Raw genomic sequence first — 17687 nt, forward strand, 5'->3', positions numbered from 1 at the left:
AAAAATACAACTGCAGACCTTGAGTAAGCAACAAAAGCTGGAAGGCAACTATAAAACTTGGAAGACATATTTATTCCCTCCAAAGCTTGTTTATTATTTTTAGAGAGCAGTGGAAGTTAAGAGAGGAAAAATAAATTAGCAAAATATTCAACTGAAATTCAAAGACAACCACAAACAAACCTACAAGGAGGAGGAAAAAGAAACACAGAATCAATACACAAAACCCAGAGATGACTCTTTGGGAAAACAACAACAACAATAAAACAGACAAACCTCTGGAAAACAAGGGGAAAGAAAGGAGACAGCATAAATAAAATTAGAAACAAGAAGAGAATTTGGAAGCAGACACAGAGCCGGTGGCAAAGCAGCAGATGAGGGCCTGAGGCTGGTGCTCCACATCTGGGAGCTCACAGCTGCTCCCGCTGCCTCGGCCACAGGGCCTCTCGTCAGCACCCAGAGCAGCTGGGAGAGCTCGTCCCCTTGCCGATGGGGAGACCGAGTCACAGACAGGGGCGTGATTTACCCTAGGCCACATGGTGTTAAAAGAATTCCTGGGGCAAGAATCCAAATTTCTAGAATTTGGTACATTTAGAGTTAAGATAGCATCAGAAATGTTTTGGCCCTAAATCTGAAGAGGACTCTTATGTGCAAAATCTGAAAAGGGCTTTTATTTTGCCAAAGTTCCCTTCCAACTATAATTTCATCAACTTCACAACTATCCTACAAGGTGGATGGGGGTGGGGGTGCTGTAATTACCCTTGGTGAATGGAATCATGTCTGATGAGAAGGCCATACAGAGTACAGAGAGGTCCCGTGACTCACCGCGTTGCATCCCTCCAGTTAGGAGAGGCTTTGTAACCGCCAGGCTCCTGCCAACCCTCCTATCAGGGGGCAGAGTGGGTGTGGGCGTGCTTAGGCCCTGGGCCCGCCCGCCCGCCTGCCCTGTGGCTTAGAGCTGTGTGCCTCACACACTGCACAAGCACTCTGATCCCAGGAACAGTGCCCCGCCCAGCACTGGCAGGAGGATTCAAGACCGGTGTCAGTGTGAATGAGGCACTCTCCGGACTGACTCCACGTGCTGTCCCCATCTTTGAGCCCTCTGTCCTCCCCGCTCTGCTGTCTGCTCTAGGGAGGAGACAAGCCAGGCTTGCGCCAGGAGGAGGCACACAGCACCCGTGCACCCAGCCCTGCCTCTGGGGCCAGAGAGCCACAGGAGGAGAGGGGGGAGCAGAGGGGCTGTGCCCCTCCTCCTGGGCCTGGGCAGAGACCTGCATGGAGGCCACAGACGAGCAGCAGCTGCGGTGGGGAAGATGGAGAGCTGAGCCAGCTCCCAGCTCTCCATGCAGGAGCCGGAAACCAGGTCACTGGAGTGCTGAGGGGTGGGGCTGGCAGGGGCCTGGGGCTGGGACTGTGTGGAGGACCCTCCCAACCAGAGGCCACACCAGGACAGGTCTCCAGCATGAAGCCAGAGGTGCCCCAAAGCTGACTGGGACAAGGAGCATCGGCCGTTCTGCAGCAGTTTGGGCCAGAAGGTCCCCTTCTCCTGGGCCACCATGAGGTCACAAAGCTGCACAAGGGCCATTTAGGAAATAAAGAAGTATGTGTTTTCCACACACTGATCAGTGCTGCATCTATGTGACTCCTGACACCTGGACAGTGCTCAGCGCAGTGCCTGCAATCTATGAGGGGCAATAAGTGGCAGCCACTGTCATCATCATTATTATTAACATTCTCTCCTGTCACTTACACCCCTGAGGATCCTGTTCTTCTTCTTACCCTCTTTATGCCTGGACACAATCTGAGTGATGATGGGGGAGTGTGCAAAGTTACATCGTCCACATGTTAAGACAAATTATCCAAAACTTGGGGAAAAGGCAAAAAGAGGAGAGTGTAACCTTCTACTATCATGCGAGAGCGTTTTCGATTTCGTTCCTTCTTCCTCACAGTATTACCACTTATCCACAGTCCAGTGGGGCCCCGGGGTCTCCCAGCCCCGGGAACATGTGGTTAACTGCTCCGAGGCCGTGCTGAGACTTTGTTCCTCTCGTCCACACCAGCTCACCTCCAGGTTTATCTCTGCCTTCGCCGTCCCAGCAGCCTCCCCCCCTCCCTTACTCTGCTGCCTGCAAACCTTAGGACCAGCCGCGCCCCTTCCTGGTTTCCTCGCTCTCGGCTAAGGAAACGGACAGACTCTCACTTTACGAGAATTGTGTTTTTAATCATTTACTCTTTGTGCTTTAAGGCACCTTATTATTCTTTTCTTTTCTTCTTTGCCCTGGGCTTCTGTCCTCTTAGCGTGTCTGCTCAAGTCACTGACCAGCTTCAGTGCCGCTTCCTCTCCACGGCCTCCCCTCCGTGGAGCGTGTCTGTCTCACTCTCGACATATCTGGTGACAGTGGACACTCAGTACACGTTGGCATAAACGCCAGATCAGCACGGAGGAGAGACAGGACATAGTAAGGCGAACCGTGGAAAGGACGTGTAGTCCCAGCGACCTGTTCTCTCTCCTGCTAAACCAATTTGATTTGCTTGACTTTTGCTTGTAACTGAAAAGGCCCTGAGACCATCCAGAAATGAGAGAACTTCTCTTACAGAGATCAGAGCAGACCTCCCACCACCTCCAACAGCCAGTGCTGGCTTGCGCGGCCTCTTCTGGCCCCTTCACCCAGACCACTGGGACTCATCGCTGCCAGGCTAACCCGCCTCGTGGGTGGGGAGGCTGGGCAAGGATTTTTTTGCCTTAAGCAGGGACCAGCCCAGCCGGTGTGGCTCAGTGGTTGAGCACTGACTCATGGACCAAGAGGTCACCGGTTCAATTCCTGGCCAGGGCACATGGCCAGGTTGTGGGCTCAATCCTCGGTGGGGGACGGTTTTGCTCAGTGGTTAGAGCATTGGCCCGCGGTCCAAAGAGTCTTGGGTTTGATTCTGATCAAGGGCTTGTGCCTTAGTTGCAATTCGATCCCTGGCCTTGGTCAGGGTCATGTGGGAGGCAGCCAGTTGATGTGTCTCTCTCATATCATTTTCTCTCTCTTTCTCCCCCTCCCCCTCCTTCCCACTCTATCTGAAGATAAATGAAAAAATATCCTCGGATGAGGATTAATTTAAAAAAAAAAAAAAGTGAGAGCCACTTTAGTGACCATGGGGCCAGTCAGGTCACATAACTGCAAAGTGGGCTGGTGTAGAACTACAGGCGTGGTCGGGACTGTGGCAAATACAACACCGTCTGAAGGGGCGCTGACCCCTCAGCTGTTCTCATTCACTGGGCCCAGGGCGCCCACAGTTTTCTGGCTTTTCAAGCCATAAGTCTAGGTCTTTATGGGAAATGTCTTGATTTTTAAAATATTGGCAATTAATTCTTTCTCTTTTCTTTTCAGCACAAGAACCACATAAAACACATCTGTGAAGCCGGGCAAGGGTACCGAGACCCCTCCGTGAGGCCAGGCCAGGGGACCGGGACCCCCCCGTGAGGCCAGGCCAGAGGACCGGGACCCCTCCGTGAGCCGGGCCAGGGGACCGAGACCCCTCCGTGACTGCTGCAGCAGCTCACTTGCAGGAGGAGCAGCACCCCTTCATGACTGCTGCAGCAGCTCACTTGCAGGAGGAGCAGCACCCCTTCATGACTGCTGCAGCAGCTCACTTGCAGGAGGAGCAGCACCCCTCCGTGACTGCTGCAGCAGCTCACTTGCAGGAGGAGCAGCACCCCTCCGTGACTGCTGCCGCAGCTCACTTGCAGGAGGAGGACAGGCTCACTGCCACTGATGAACCACGATGCACTGCGGCTTCCAAAGCAAAGCCTCCCTTACCAGCCGTCAACACCAGCCTTCTGCAGCTCAGAAATCCCAAACGACAGAGATCCCATGAAGTCGTTCCGGCTGGTCAGATCCCAGTCCCAGATCTCCACGGACAGTCTCCTGTCTTTGTCTGACTCCTTCAGCTGGCTGCAGAGAGAAACGTCAGGGAGGACGTCAGTGCCAGTGCCAGTGGTCGCTCAAGCAGATGAAATGGACCAGCGGACGAAGCCCGAAGGTAGGAATTTCTAAAGATCACAAACTCTTACAAGAAATACGTTCCTTCTCTATGCCAGCGAGCTCCCCAGGGAGGAAGAGCTTTTTCTGCCTGACAGCCTGCGGCTGACACAGGCAGAGGGCCCACACCAGCTCTGAGGGACAGCGCTAGCTACTTGTTGCCTTCCTATGTCTTCATAGGGCTCATGGTGGTCTGGAAATCTTGCAGACACAGTCACTATAAGAAATATGGATGTCAATTATGAAACCCTGTGGATGTTTGCACACATATGGGTTACTGGGTAAGGCTGGGGAAATGGACAGAGGAGAGTCTTGCTGGTGCTGGATGGGGGGAAGTTGTATATTCTGAGGCATCTCCTTAGTTGAGGCTGAGATGGGCCCCTACATTTGCTTTGAGAGAAGAAAGAGGGGATGAGGGGTCATGCTTTGGCCTGTGGCCTCTCAAGTCAGACTGTCAAAGGCTGACTCTCCCCCCTGTATTTGCTGTGAGACTTTGGGCATGTTCTGTGAGCCCCATTGGTAAAATAGGGTGAAATGACCAATGAAGCTAGATCACCAATACAGGGCTTGTTAGACACAGGATATGCTCAGTAAACACCAGCTGATATCACTAACGCTCGATGGCCCAGGTGTATCAAAAAGTGATCCCCAGGTTCTTGGAGCGCCAGCCAAGGAGGACGCTCCATGGGAGCTGGCAGGAGCTCCCAGCAGGCTATGGGCCCAGCATTTTCCATAAACTCAGCCCTAGAGAGCGGAGACCCTGAGCTTCCCACCACTTGCCTTCACCTAGCAACACATCACACTATTTTCTGAGCCACCCACTCCCCACACCACAGACATTCTCAACTCTATTAAAAAAAAATAGGCTCCAATGTTTACTTGGCTAGCAATGCAAAAATGCAGATGGAAGGGGAGGAAAAGAAAGAAGGAAAGTGTGGGGGAGAGAAGGTGGGAGTTGGAGGGAGGGAGGGAGGGCAGGAAGAGAAGCCGGAGAGGAACTCCCCTCTCAGGGAGCCCACCCCCCACACTGGGCTGCAGTAAGTTCACTTACAATCTGAACGTCTCGTTCCACTCGGGGTTGAGGGAGCATTTGATTGTTTTGGTCTTCTGTTTGCTCTCACTTTTGGGGTCAGGAATGAGTTTCAGTTTCACATAGGGATCTGACAAGCCATTGGGGTCCATAGGCACAAGGTTTTTAGCATCTCTCACTGAAAAAAGATAAAGTAGTTTCAGCATTAATAGCTCCCAGAACGTTTAAGCACCAACCGGCAATGGTTGCAGAACCCGTGGAAGGGTTCTTGGCATCACCTTTACTTGATGGGAATTTTATTTTATTAATATTAATAACTAAGAAGTGTTCAACGTGAGATAAACTGACAAGAAGTGGGCTCTGCTCTCTACTGGCTTAAAACTGATCGCTGACTTCCTTACGCTCTCCCCACTCCACCCCCAAGGTTAACTGCACATTCTCTAAGCGTGTGTCCACAGCGGCCAGCAGGAAGGCAGACTTCTTCCACTCAGCAGAGTGTTCCCAAGGTTCACGCAGGTGGTGGCCCATGTCAGGGCTACACTTGTGGCTGAATAACACTCCATTGTAAGGATGTATCAAGTTGTGTTTACCCATCATCAGCTGGTGGACATTTGGGCTGTCTCCACTCTAGGGCTATTGTGAATAGTGCTGCAATAAGCATGTGTAGCCTGACGCAACAGATGACATACTCTGTGATTCCACTCACATGAAACATGCAGAACAGGTACCTCTCGTGAACAGAAAGCAGACTAGCGGTTTCCGGGGGCTGGGGGTGGAGAGTGGCTAGTTAATGAGTATGTGGCTTTCTTTACAGGTAATAAAAATTTCTTGGGTCTAGATACAGGCGATGGTTGTGTGCACACTGTGAATGTACTAAATGCCACTTTTTATGTTATATGAATTTTACCCCAATTCAAAAAGAAAGAGTTGTCCACTAAACCAAGGCACACCCATCACCCATGTGGCACCCATACCCAATACCCAAACAGCCCATAAAGAGGAAGCTGCACCCTCAACCAAGAACACTGCGTCAAGGAGCTGTAGGACAGCCTAGAGGAGGAAAGAGCAGAGGGTCAGCAGTGTGCGTGCTGGCCATACTAAGGCGGAACAGACATCAGGCTGGAGAAACAGGAAGAAGTTAATTAGGAGTCAATCTGAAAACCAGTAACATAAGTAGCCAAGGGAAGGAGACGAGAAAATGGAAGTTGTACCGATCTTGGGGAGTGTACAGATATTAAGGACACGGTGCCAAACATCTCACTCACAAAAGAAAAATGCAAAGTAGCCTATTAGCAGATTGAATCAAACTACCTGCCAGAAGGCTAATATAGAATGACTCCTAACAAGAATGCAAAGATGGTTCAATCTCAGAAAATCTATTATTAAAATAGTCATCATATGTATAGGTCAAAGGAGAAAACCACAAGATCATTGCAATTAGCTAGAAAAGGCTCTTTTCATTCACAGGATAAGGCTATCTGAAATAACACCACAGTTAATGATGAATGCCATCTCATTAAACTCAGGAATAAGACAGACGCCCATGACCACTGCCATGGTTCAGCATTGTCTAACTGATCCATAAGGATAACAGACAACAGGAACAGAACACTGCTCAGTCCTTACTGCCTGCACCCTTCACTTCCACCTGTTACCTCCCACCTGGAGCGTGTCATCCCAGAAAGAATACCACTTTCTCAGTTCAACTTCATGTACCCCAAGATCTTACACCGCTTCCTATTTTTCCAGTTCATTGACTCAGTAGCTCACAGCAACGAGTCTTTCACCACCAGCCAATCTACTGAGCCCCATGCATTTCCTCTGTCTCCCATTCCCTCTTGCCTTTACCTTTACTCCATTCATCCCAGATTAGATATTATGATGCATTATCATCACTCCCTCGAAAACACTCTCAACTTCCTTGCTCATCTTTCTTTACGTTTTATTTATCTGACAAAACCCCAGCTCTAGTTCAATTCAAATATCTTACCCTTCTTTTCTTACATCCCAACAGCTAACCATTGCTGGAGGAAAAAAAAACACACCTGCCCTGACTTGCCTATGATCACATTTCTAGTAAGGGGTTGGGACTGAATAAATGAGATGAGAAAAGGCTGGGTGGCCGTCACATGAGTGACGAGGGACCTGAGGATGCAAGCGGTAAGTTACTCTGCGCTGACATGCTCTGTGCTCTAGCAGACGGCACTTCCTCCCATTTACCCACGGGTTGAATTCATGTCCACTCTAGCTTGCAGGCTGCATCGCATTCTTGTGGCAGAAGCAAGCATGTGTCCTTTGATCCAGTTAAGTTCCACAAGCAGGTCCCTACTATGTGTAGGCATTCTGCCAGGCACTGGGGACACAGGGACAACAGAAGGTGTCGATCCTGTACCTAAGGAAAACATAAAACCAAATGTATGCCACTTATAGTGGATTTCTAATGACACAGTAGCCAGGTGGTACAGTGTAATGGATACAGGGTTGTAAGCTGCCAGGGTCTGCATCTTGCCTACATTACTTCACATTTTTAAATTCAATTTCTTAACCAATAAACTGGAGGTAATACATAACTCATTGGGTTGTTAGAAGAGTATAATCAGATAAGAGTATAGATGTTTGGCCCTGAACCTAGGCCTAGGAAATAGTCAATAAATGCTAGCTATATATTACTGCCATTTCATCATCATCATCATTAGTAGTAGTATTATTATTATATTATTAGTGATGCTTACTGCCCTTTTATTATATTTTTCCATTTTTATTATGAAGATTTACTCATTTTTGAATGGACTGTCATCAAACAGAACGTCTTACGGTTTCTATTCTTGAGAATAATGCATCTGACCTTGGCATTTGAACCTTACGGGAGTGCCTTTCAAACCCGAGCATGCAGTGGAGTCGCTCATGGGGTGTGAGGTGGAATCCAGGGACCCAGCCCCAGGGAGATTCTGACTCAGTAGGTCTAGAGTGAGACCTATTCATCTGTCTTCCTAACCAGTTTCCAGTGATGCTCATGCACAGAGCACATGTTAAGTAAAGCTTTTATACATGATGTAACTTCTTAGGATATCCATACATTTTCCCTGTAGAAATGCAATTTTCAGCCAGTGTGCCACAAGAATCTTTAAAATATGCAGTACCTGGCTATTTAGTCAGGGGCACTGACCTCTTTTCCCCTGGATTGTCGAATAAAAAAATGACAACAGCCAACACAATAAAAGTCGTCTGGTGTGAATGAATCAAAATTGTGCCTATTTTTTTGTCAGATCAGCAAAAAAATATAGCATTTTTTGGTGTGCCACATAATTTTAGTGATTAGTTGATGTGCACCACGAGAGGAAAAGGTTGCACCGCACTGCCATAGAATACATCCTCATCTCTTGAGCCTTCCAAGAGAACTCCCCTGTGCCAGCTTCGAGGCTGGGATCTTGGAACGACACAGCCCTCACATACTACACTGCGTAAAAACGCCACCTGAGACGCTCTGAAGTGCCAGGGACCTGTCTGGGTGACCGGCAATACAGACGCAGGTGGAGACAGCTCCTCTTTCTTCTCTCTGCCAGGGCCACGCCCCTCCCGTGGGAGGAACCGGCGTTCTTCCCTCTGAGGTCCAGACTTCACAGCTCTCCGGGGTGCAAATGGCACGCGTGTGCTGTACTCCTGAGCCAGTCCCCCAGCTAATGGTTCGCAATGACCTCCCCTTGGGCAGCTACTTCCCCTGAACAGACATCCCTAGTGGAGGCATGACTCCATCCTCTCCCAACCCTCAGGGAGCCTTTCCTCCACTTCCGTCCTTTTCGGGTCTCTCCTCTGCCAGGGCCAAAGTGTCTGTGGAAGGACTGAGCGGGACTGGTTCGGGACTGCTGGCGTTCACATCTCCAGGAGCCCTGGCTACGGTCGGTCGCTGCCGTCCAGGAGCGGCCGACAGCAGCTACAGGCTGAGAGCCAAGGGCCAGACCCTCCCACAGCTTTCCAGAGTCAGGTCGCGTTTCCCAGCAGCAAGAGAGCTGCAGAGGTATCGAGGAAGCCTCTCTAGACCACACTGGGCCAGGCTGACGCTGATTCTTCCTGATAAATGTTTCTTTACTATCTTGGTGGAAATCCAGCCATCCCAGATGGCACAGAAAGCTTCACGTTGAGCAGAAATAGCAACCCCACTTCTCTCCCCCTCCAGTGAAAGTTTGCTGAACGTACAAGAGAAAGTGTCCTGACCCAGAGACACGGCTGGCTGTGGGCATGCAGCTGGGTGGCGGACATCTGGCTGTTTCCGTCAAAGGTCTTCGGAGCAAACGAGGCCCTGCGTTCTGCTCAGAGCTACCTAAGACGGTGCGGAATCCATGAAAAGAGAGCTCTGACGCTAACCATTCTCCTAAGAACTATTCTTCACTCAGAAATTTCCCGGTGCCCCTCTGACCCCCCCAAAAATTCAACTCTCTGTTGGGGAAGTCTGCATAACCCTGCTAATCTGATGCCTGTATCTCACACTGTGTGAACCAGGAGCTTCTCCCTATTAATTCCTTTTGAAGGATAGCGGGAGTCTTTATTTGTCCTATGTGTCCTCAGAACAGTCATTCGAAGCAACAGCCACTAACATTCAGTTATGTTTGAGGATGTTTGCAGTGATAAGAAGTAAGACACCTTGATGGCCACCCACATGGGGGTACAAGATGGAGAGCACACCTGGGGGTACGTGACGGAGAGCACACCTGGGGGTACGTGACGGAGAGCACACCTGGGGGTACGTGACGGAGAGCACACCTGGGGGTATGTGACGGAGAGCACACATGGGGGTACATGATGGAGAGCACACATGGGGGTACGTGATGGAGAGCACACATGGGGATACGTGATGGAGAGGACACATGGGGGTACGTGATGGATAGCACACATGGGGGTATGTGATGGATAGCACACATGGGGGTACATGATGGAGAGCACACATGGGGGTACATGATGGAGAGCACACACATACTGTCAAACACCGTGCAGTGTCCGTCACTCTGGCTACCTGTATACACTGACATGTTGAAGAAGGTAACAAGATGAAGACAGATGATTATAATACAATGCCTCTTTGTTTAAGAAAAAGGTCTGAGGCCCAGCTGGTGAGGCTCAGTGGACTGAGAGTGGTCCAATGGACTGAGAGGTCCCAGTATGATTCCCGGTCAGGGCACATGCCCAGGTTGTGGGCTTGGTCCCCAGTAGGGGGTGTGCAGGAGGCAGCCGATGAATGTTTTTCTCTCACATAGATGTTTCTCTCTCTCTCTCTCTCCCTTCCTCTCTCTCTAAAAAAATCAATAAAAACATATTTTAAAAAGAAAAAGACAAGGTCTGAGGACATCAGTGTTCAGTTGGGGAACGCGGATCGGGACAGGACTTGCACGGGTCATGGCCACGCTTCCTGATGGGCACTGTTGCCCTGCGCATATGTGAGAGAAGGCCCTGTTCTTGGGAAAGACACTGACTGACTTAGGGGTAAATGGGAACGATTATTCCAACTCAGATGGCTCAGACAAAAATCTATACACATGTATAAAAATATTTAATAGAATGATAAGCCAAATGGGGCAAAATATAAACAATTGGTAAGTTAGGTAAACAGTATATAGATGTTCCTTGTACTATTCTTGCAACTTTTTTTCTAATTTTGAGATTATGTCAAAATTTAAAAGTTTTTAAAAATAAGGTATTCCAAATCTTCATGAAAAACTTACAATAAAAAACCCTGTGGTAATATATGGATTTAAGTATATAGAAAAGACTATGGAAGGATATACCCAAAATTGGTTTAAAGTAATGGTTACATCTGAGGAAGAGTAAAGGAACTTGGTTTGGGGGTTGTGGGCAAAAGAGATTTTAGCCTTATCTCTCACATTCTGAATGTATTACAAAGAGAATATGTTCTTTTATTAATCGTGTATTAATTTTTTAATTCAGTGCGCAACTATGGGCTCTAGGAATCCATCGTCCTGGTCTTCAGGGACCCATCCTGCTTCCTGAAGACTACAGAGCAACTGCTCTGCAGAGTGATGCTTAAAACTCATGGTCTGCACTGGCTGGTTTGGCTCAGCGGTTAGAGCGTCGGCCTGCGGTCCAGAGAGACCTGGGTTCAGTTCCTGCTAAGGGCACGTACCTTGGTTGCAGTTTGTTCCCGGCCCTGGTTGGTCGTGTGGGTGGCAGCCACTCGATGTTTCCCTTTCATGTCGATGTTTCTCTCTTTCTCTCTTCTTCTCTCCCTCCCACTCTATCTGAACAAAAAATGGAAAAACTGTCCTCAGGTGAGGATAAAAATACCACTCACGGTCTGCATCACTGAACCCTTGGAGAACCATGCACGGATCCAGGGTGACCTCACTGTGACCAGTGGGATCAAAGCAGGGTTGGAGGGAGAGGCTGAACAGGTGAAGAACTCCATAACCACCATGTCTTTTTGCTATCCTGCCCTGCCCCTCTCCTATTCCAGTGACCTCCTGGCGGCTGGCACCTCACCCTGCCTTGGGTTAACCCCAGAGCCCTCCCCACTGCCCTGCACACCTTCTTAGGCGGCAGGCAGCTTTACCTTCCTCTACAACCCACTCCTCAATCTGTGTCCCCCTGACTCCCATTTACTTATTAACTTCTATCCCCCAGGTCCTCTGATGCTGTGGCTTTTGTGAGCTCTGCATCCATCAGAATGTCCTTCCCAGCCCTCCTTCCTGGCCCTCCCCTAGGACCTCATCTGCGAGCCCCTGACGACAAAGCAAGCAAACCTGGGGTCTCGGGCAGCCCCCATGCAGCGTCGCAGTCATCCGAGCAGTGGCTCCTGGAACAGCTGGCTCCCTGTCACTGCTAGCTGGGGCACAGTTAGCACACATCCATTGTCTGCTCAGACAGACGTTCAGCTGGGAGTCACGGTGCCGGTCTCGAAGAGAGCCTGTCAAGCCATGGCAAGTGAAACGAGGGGAGGAGCTGGTGCCGAGGAACTGGGAACCGAATTGGTAGCAGTTGGACTTTGGAGTCAGAGAAACCTGGGTCTGAATCCTGCCTCGCCACGACTCTCACTAACTGGGTGATCTGAGTCAAAAGACATCTCTGAGCCTCAGTGGCCCTGTCTCCAAAATGCTGATAAAACCACACTCAACTGAAAGGGCCGCTGGGTGACCATACAGCCAGTCTGTCCAGGACAATAGCCTCAGCCTACATCTGCTGTCCCTGTACTCGTGAGTCCCAGTTTGGACAATACATTATATGGTTACCCTAATTACATGGGTTAATCGTGTTAAAGCAGAATGTCAAGCACATGGCAGAGGCTTAACCAATGTTGATTTCCTTTCTCCTTTGAGAGACTTTAGATCAAATTATGTAACTATGAAGATAAATTTCAGGCCTAAAAGAGTGTCCCTCCAATGTGATTTTCATACAAATGGATTTGGAAGAGGTAATGACAGACGATCAAAGCCCAGTGTGATAAATCTACTGCTTCCTACTGTAGCTCCACTCCATCCCAACCCAGCCACCTGCAGGCTCATCTGCAATAGCACATCCTTTATTTTTCCATTACAGTTGACATTCAGTATTACTTTATATTAGTTTCAGATGTACAGCATAGTGGTCAGACAATCATATGCTTTACAAAGTGATCCCTCTGATACTCCAAGCACCCACCTGGCACTATACATATTTATTACAATATCACTGACTATATTCCCTATGCTGTACTCTACATCCCTGTGACTACTTTGTAACTACCACTTTGTATGTCTTAATCCCTTCACCTTTTTTTAAAAAAAACATTTTTTCTTTATTGATTTTAGAGAGAGAGGAAGGGAGAGGGAGAGAGATAGAAGCATCGGTGAGAGAGAATATTAATCGGCCGCCTCCTGCAAGCCCCACACTGGGGATTTGGCCCACAACCTGGGCATGTGCCCTGACTGGGAATTGAACCAGCAACCTCTTGGTGCATGGGTCAATGCTCAACCACTGAGCCACACCAGCTGGGCCCCTTTACCTTTTTGATCCAACCTCCCAACCCTCCTTCAATCTGGCAGTTTGTACTCTGTACCTATTAGTTTGTGTTTATTTTGTTTGTTCCTTTATTTTGTATTTTAGATTTGACATCCAAGTGAAATCATATGGTATTTGTCTTTCTGTGTCTAGCTTATTTCACTTAGCATAATACCCTCTAGGTCCATCCATGTTGTGGCAAATGAAAAGATTTCATTCTTTTTTATGGTTGAGTAATATTCCATTGTATATATGTACCACATCTTCTTTATCCATTCATCTACCACTCATTTATCAATGGACACTTAGGTTGCTTCCAGATCTTGGCTATTGTACATAATGCTGCAATGAACATAAGGGTGCGTGTATCTTTTGGAACTAGTGTTTTGTATTTCTTTGGATAAACACCCAGAAGTGAAATTTCTGGGTCCCATGGTAGTTTTATTTTTAATTTTTCGAGGAACCCCCATACTGTTTTCCACAGTGGCTATACCAATTTGCAATTCCACCAACAGAGCACAAGGATTCCCTTTTCTCCACATCCTCGCCAGCACGTTAAACAATCCAATAATCTTTTATGCTTTTATCTCCCTGCTCCCTTTATACCAGTGGTTCTCAACCTTCCTAATGCTGCGACCCTTTAATACAGTTCATCATGTTATGGTGACCCCCAATCATAAAATTATTTCCATTGCTACTTCATAACTGTAATTTTGCTACTGTTAAGAATTGCCATCGGAAATATGTGTTTTCTGATGGTCTTAGGCAACCCCTGTAAAAGGGTCATTTGATCCCAAAGGGGTCGCGACCCCCAGGTTGAGAACCGCTGCTTTATACCAATGTTTTGACCTCATCAAACTCCCCTTGGTGCACTGTTGCGGTATCACTTCTTTCCTAACCCTGCCCATACAGAAAAGCCCTCTAATCTCTTCTGGCCAGAGGCTTAAATGTCTTTACCCTCTTGTACTTTCAACAACACCCTCTGCATACCTCCGGTCCCCAGTGCCGCAGGACAGCGCCCTGTAGAAAGGAATCACAGGGCAGCCTGATGCCACTGCTCCCTGCCTGCAGCCCCTCCCACTCCCTAGGAAGCAATTTCAAGAGCTCATCTTTTTAAGCTCCCACCTGATTCCTACTCCCTCTCATCCATATTACACGCTTGTGTCATGAATTTCTACTTCTATGATGTTTTCATCAGAAAATGTAAGCTGAGCAACCTCTGGGGCATTTGGGGGCGAATTTAATGAGGTTTCCCTTGCAAGCTACTATACCACCAGTTTTGTGGATATTGGAGAAGAAGGTGACTCTCTTATTGAAGGGTTCAAGCTTCAAGATATAGTTGATCCTCACTTTAATTATATTATTTAACTTATCTATATCCATATTTTACCATCTGTCAAAGACCACCAAAAGTATATTTTAAAACCTTCCCATTATGGTATTTCCAGAAATTTCTCCCTTCACTTCTAGTAGTTTTTGCTTTGTGTATTTTGACCTCGTGTTGTCTGAGGTTCATGATTACATTTTAGTCTTAGATTTTTTTTTTTAATCCTCACCCGAGGACATTTTTCCATTTTTTGTTTAGGTTGAGTGGGGGGGGGAGAGAGGAACAGAGAGAGAGAGAGAGAAACATCGATGTGAAAGGGACACATCGAGTGGCTGCCACCCGCACGACCAACCAGGGCCGGGGACAAACTGCAACCAAGGTACATGCCCTTAGCGGGAACCGAACCCGGGTCTCTCAGTACCGCAGGCCGACGCTCCAACCGCTGCGCCAAACCGGCCAGGGCACATTTTAGTCTTAGATTTTACCTTTCATAATTAAAAGATTCCTTCTATACAGTTTGTTACCTGTCTTGAGCTCTCCTTTGCATATAGGTGCTTTGCTATCCGCCCGGTCTCTGCTCCAGGAGCACCTGCTCTCTGTGTAGCTGTGGACAGACGCTGTTTGTCCTCTGCGTCTGTCAGTTTTACAGATGGTATTCATTTCTTTATTCCCGTTCCCTGCCGTCACTCCTGCAGCTCGTTTCCATAGTATTGGTTCTACTTTCTGCCATCGGCATTCCTCTATGGACTGTTTCTATGCATTTCAATTTGTTTTATTGTTTTAAATTACTTCTTAGTATCGTAACATATCCTTCTTGCTTATGCCTTCCTCTTGTCCAGCTCCTTTTTCATCTCAGTCAACTGCCTTAGCCTCCTGCCTCCTGTCAATCTCTCTGTCTCTGTCTCTGTCTGTCTCCCTCCCTCTGGCCCTCCCTTCCGCCCTCTTGTCTTCTCCCTTTTATCTGTTTATTTCTGCCTAAGGCATTTACTTCATTGTCAAATTAGCATACACTAAAATTGACATTTTATTTCAGTGTCTTGTCCTTTGAGTTTTAACCCATGTACGGATCCTGTGACCACCACCCACCCTGCCAGGACACAGAGAAGTTCTGTGGATCCAGAAAAGTCACTGGTGCTGCTTCTCTCACCAGCTCCACCCACCCTCAGCCCTGGCAACTGCTGATCTATTTCCCATCACCGCTGTTTTACCAGTTCAACCATGCTCTATAAACGGGCTCACACAGTATGCAATCTTTTGAGACTGGCTTCTCTCACTCAGGAGAATGCCTCTGAGAGCCATCCAAGTGTGTGCAAGAATAGTTCATTCCTTTTTATTGATGAGTAGTATTCCACTGTCTGCATGCACCATTTTTTACCCATTCACCTGATGAAGGGTGGCTTCCAGTTTGGGTGATGGAGCCGCTATAAAATTTCATTTCTCTAGAGTAAATTCCTAGGACTGGGATCATGAGCTATATGCTAAGTGTATGTTTAACTTTGTAAGAAACCACCAGACTTGTTTCCAGAGTGGCTGCTCCCTGTTGCATCCCACCGGCAATGACTGAGAGGCCCTCCTGTTCTGCGCCCTTGCCCGCACACGCTGGGAAGTGTCTGCGACCATGGTTATTTCAGCCATCCCCATAGGTGTGCGGTGGTATCTCACTGTGGCTTTAGTCTGCATTTTCCTGGTCTCTAATAACACTCAATATCTTCAGGGATATATCTGCCATCCTTGTATTGCCCTTGGTGATATGTTTTTCAAACTTTTGGCCCTTGCTTTTGGTGGGGTTGTTTTCATACTAATGCATCTGAGAGTTCTTTAGTCTGGATACAAGTTCTTTGTCAGACATGTGACTTGCAAATATCTTCCTCCAGTTTGTAGCTTCACTTTTCATTTTATAACAGTCTCTGGTGTTTTTTTTGTTGTTTTGTTTTTTTAAATCAAGTCCAATTTGTTGTTTTCTTCCTTTTATAGGTCATGTTTTTAGTGTCAGATCTAAGAGTGCTTTGTCTGATTCAAGGTCATGAAAATGCTCACCTATGTTTCCTAAAGTTGTATACCTTTGCACTTTACATTTAGATCCATGATCCATTTTTAGTTAATTCCTGTATAAGGAATGACGTGGAGGTTGATGTTTATTTTGTTGGATGTCCAATCACTCTCACATCATTTGTTAAAAGCCTGTCCTTTATTAATTTGTTTTTAACACCTTTTAAAAAATTAACCTGCCATATTTGTGGAAGGATGTATCTGGTCTCTCTATTCTGTTTCATTCATTTTTTGTATCTATTCCTTTGCCAGAACCACATTGCTTCATTACTGAAGCTTTATTCAGTAAGTCTTACGACTTAGCACTGTGATGCCTCCAAATTTATCCTTCATCTTATTATTTTTTTAGAAAGAGGGGAAGGGAGCGAGAGATAGAAACATCAATGTGACAGAGAGAAACATCAATTAGCTGCCTCCTGCATGCTCCCTACTGGGGACTGAGCCCACAAGCTGGGCATGTGCCCTGACTGGGAATCAAACTGGGACCTCTCAGTCCATGGGACGATGCTCCATCCACTGAACCACACTGGCCGGGCTATCCTTCATCTTAAAAAATGTTTTGGCCATTCTAGTTTCTTTGTCTTTCCATATAAATTCACTTAGATTAAATTTGTCCCTATCAACAAAGAATTCTGCTGAGATTTTTATTGGAATTTCATGAAATCTACAGATGAGTCTGTAAGAATTGCATCTTTACTATGCTCAGTATTCTAGTCCATGAATATGGTATGTCTGTCCATTCTTTAGGTATTCTTTGATATCTTTCAGTGCTTTGTAATTTCCAACATACAAATCCTAGACATATTTTGTTATATTTATATCTAAATATTTCAAATATTTGGAGTTAATGTAAGTGGTATTTTTTAAAATGTTCATTTCTAATTGTCAAATATTTAAATGAAATTGGTTTTCGTGTGTTGACCTTATATCCTGCAATCTATCCAAAGTCACTAATTAGTTCTAGGAGGGGTTTTCTGTTTTTTGTTTTTGGTAGATTCTTGTGAATTTCATATATAGACAATCATGTTTCCTGCATATAGGGAGAGTTTCATTTTCCTATCCAATCTGTATTTCCAATCTTTTATTTCTTTTGATTGTCTTACTGCACTGGCTGGGTATTCTGGTATGATGTTGAATAGAGTGGTGAGGGTAGATATCCTTGTCTTGGTCCACAGCTTAGGAAGAAAGCATGCAGTATTAAGTATGTTGTAGTTTTGTTCATTTTTAGGGGCATTGTTGTGGATGTCCTTTATCAGATTCAGGAAGTTCCCTT

General features: G+C 47.0%; 1 protein-coding gene across 3 annotated transcripts in view; it reads right to left on the reverse strand.

Annotated features, from left to right (window-relative positions):
- PRKCB (protein kinase C beta) overlaps positions 1-17687 on the reverse strand; it is a 295883-nt gene that overhangs the window by 88744 nt on the left and 189452 nt on the right. For all 3 annotated transcript variants that reach the window (XR_004961595.1, XM_036278529.1, XM_036278528.1), the window contains exons 6-7: positions 5077-5233; positions 3804-3938 (exon numbers count right to left, since the gene is read on the reverse strand). Coding sequence is in view for 2 of the 3 variants with exons in the window: in XM_036278529.1 (XP_036134422.1) it covers positions 3804-3938; positions 5077-5233 (292 nt within the window). In the remaining variant the exon portion in view is untranslated. The remainder of the gene's footprint in view (positions 1-3803; positions 3939-5076; positions 5234-17687) is intronic.

The sequence above is a fragment of the Molossus molossus genome, unplaced genomic scaffold (genome assembly GCF_014108415.1).
Source record: "Molossus molossus isolate mMolMol1 unplaced genomic scaffold, mMolMol1.p scaffold_m16_p_3, whole genome shotgun sequence".
In the NCBI taxonomy this organism is placed as follows: Eukaryota; Metazoa; Chordata; class Mammalia; order Chiroptera; family Molossidae; genus Molossus; species Molossus molossus.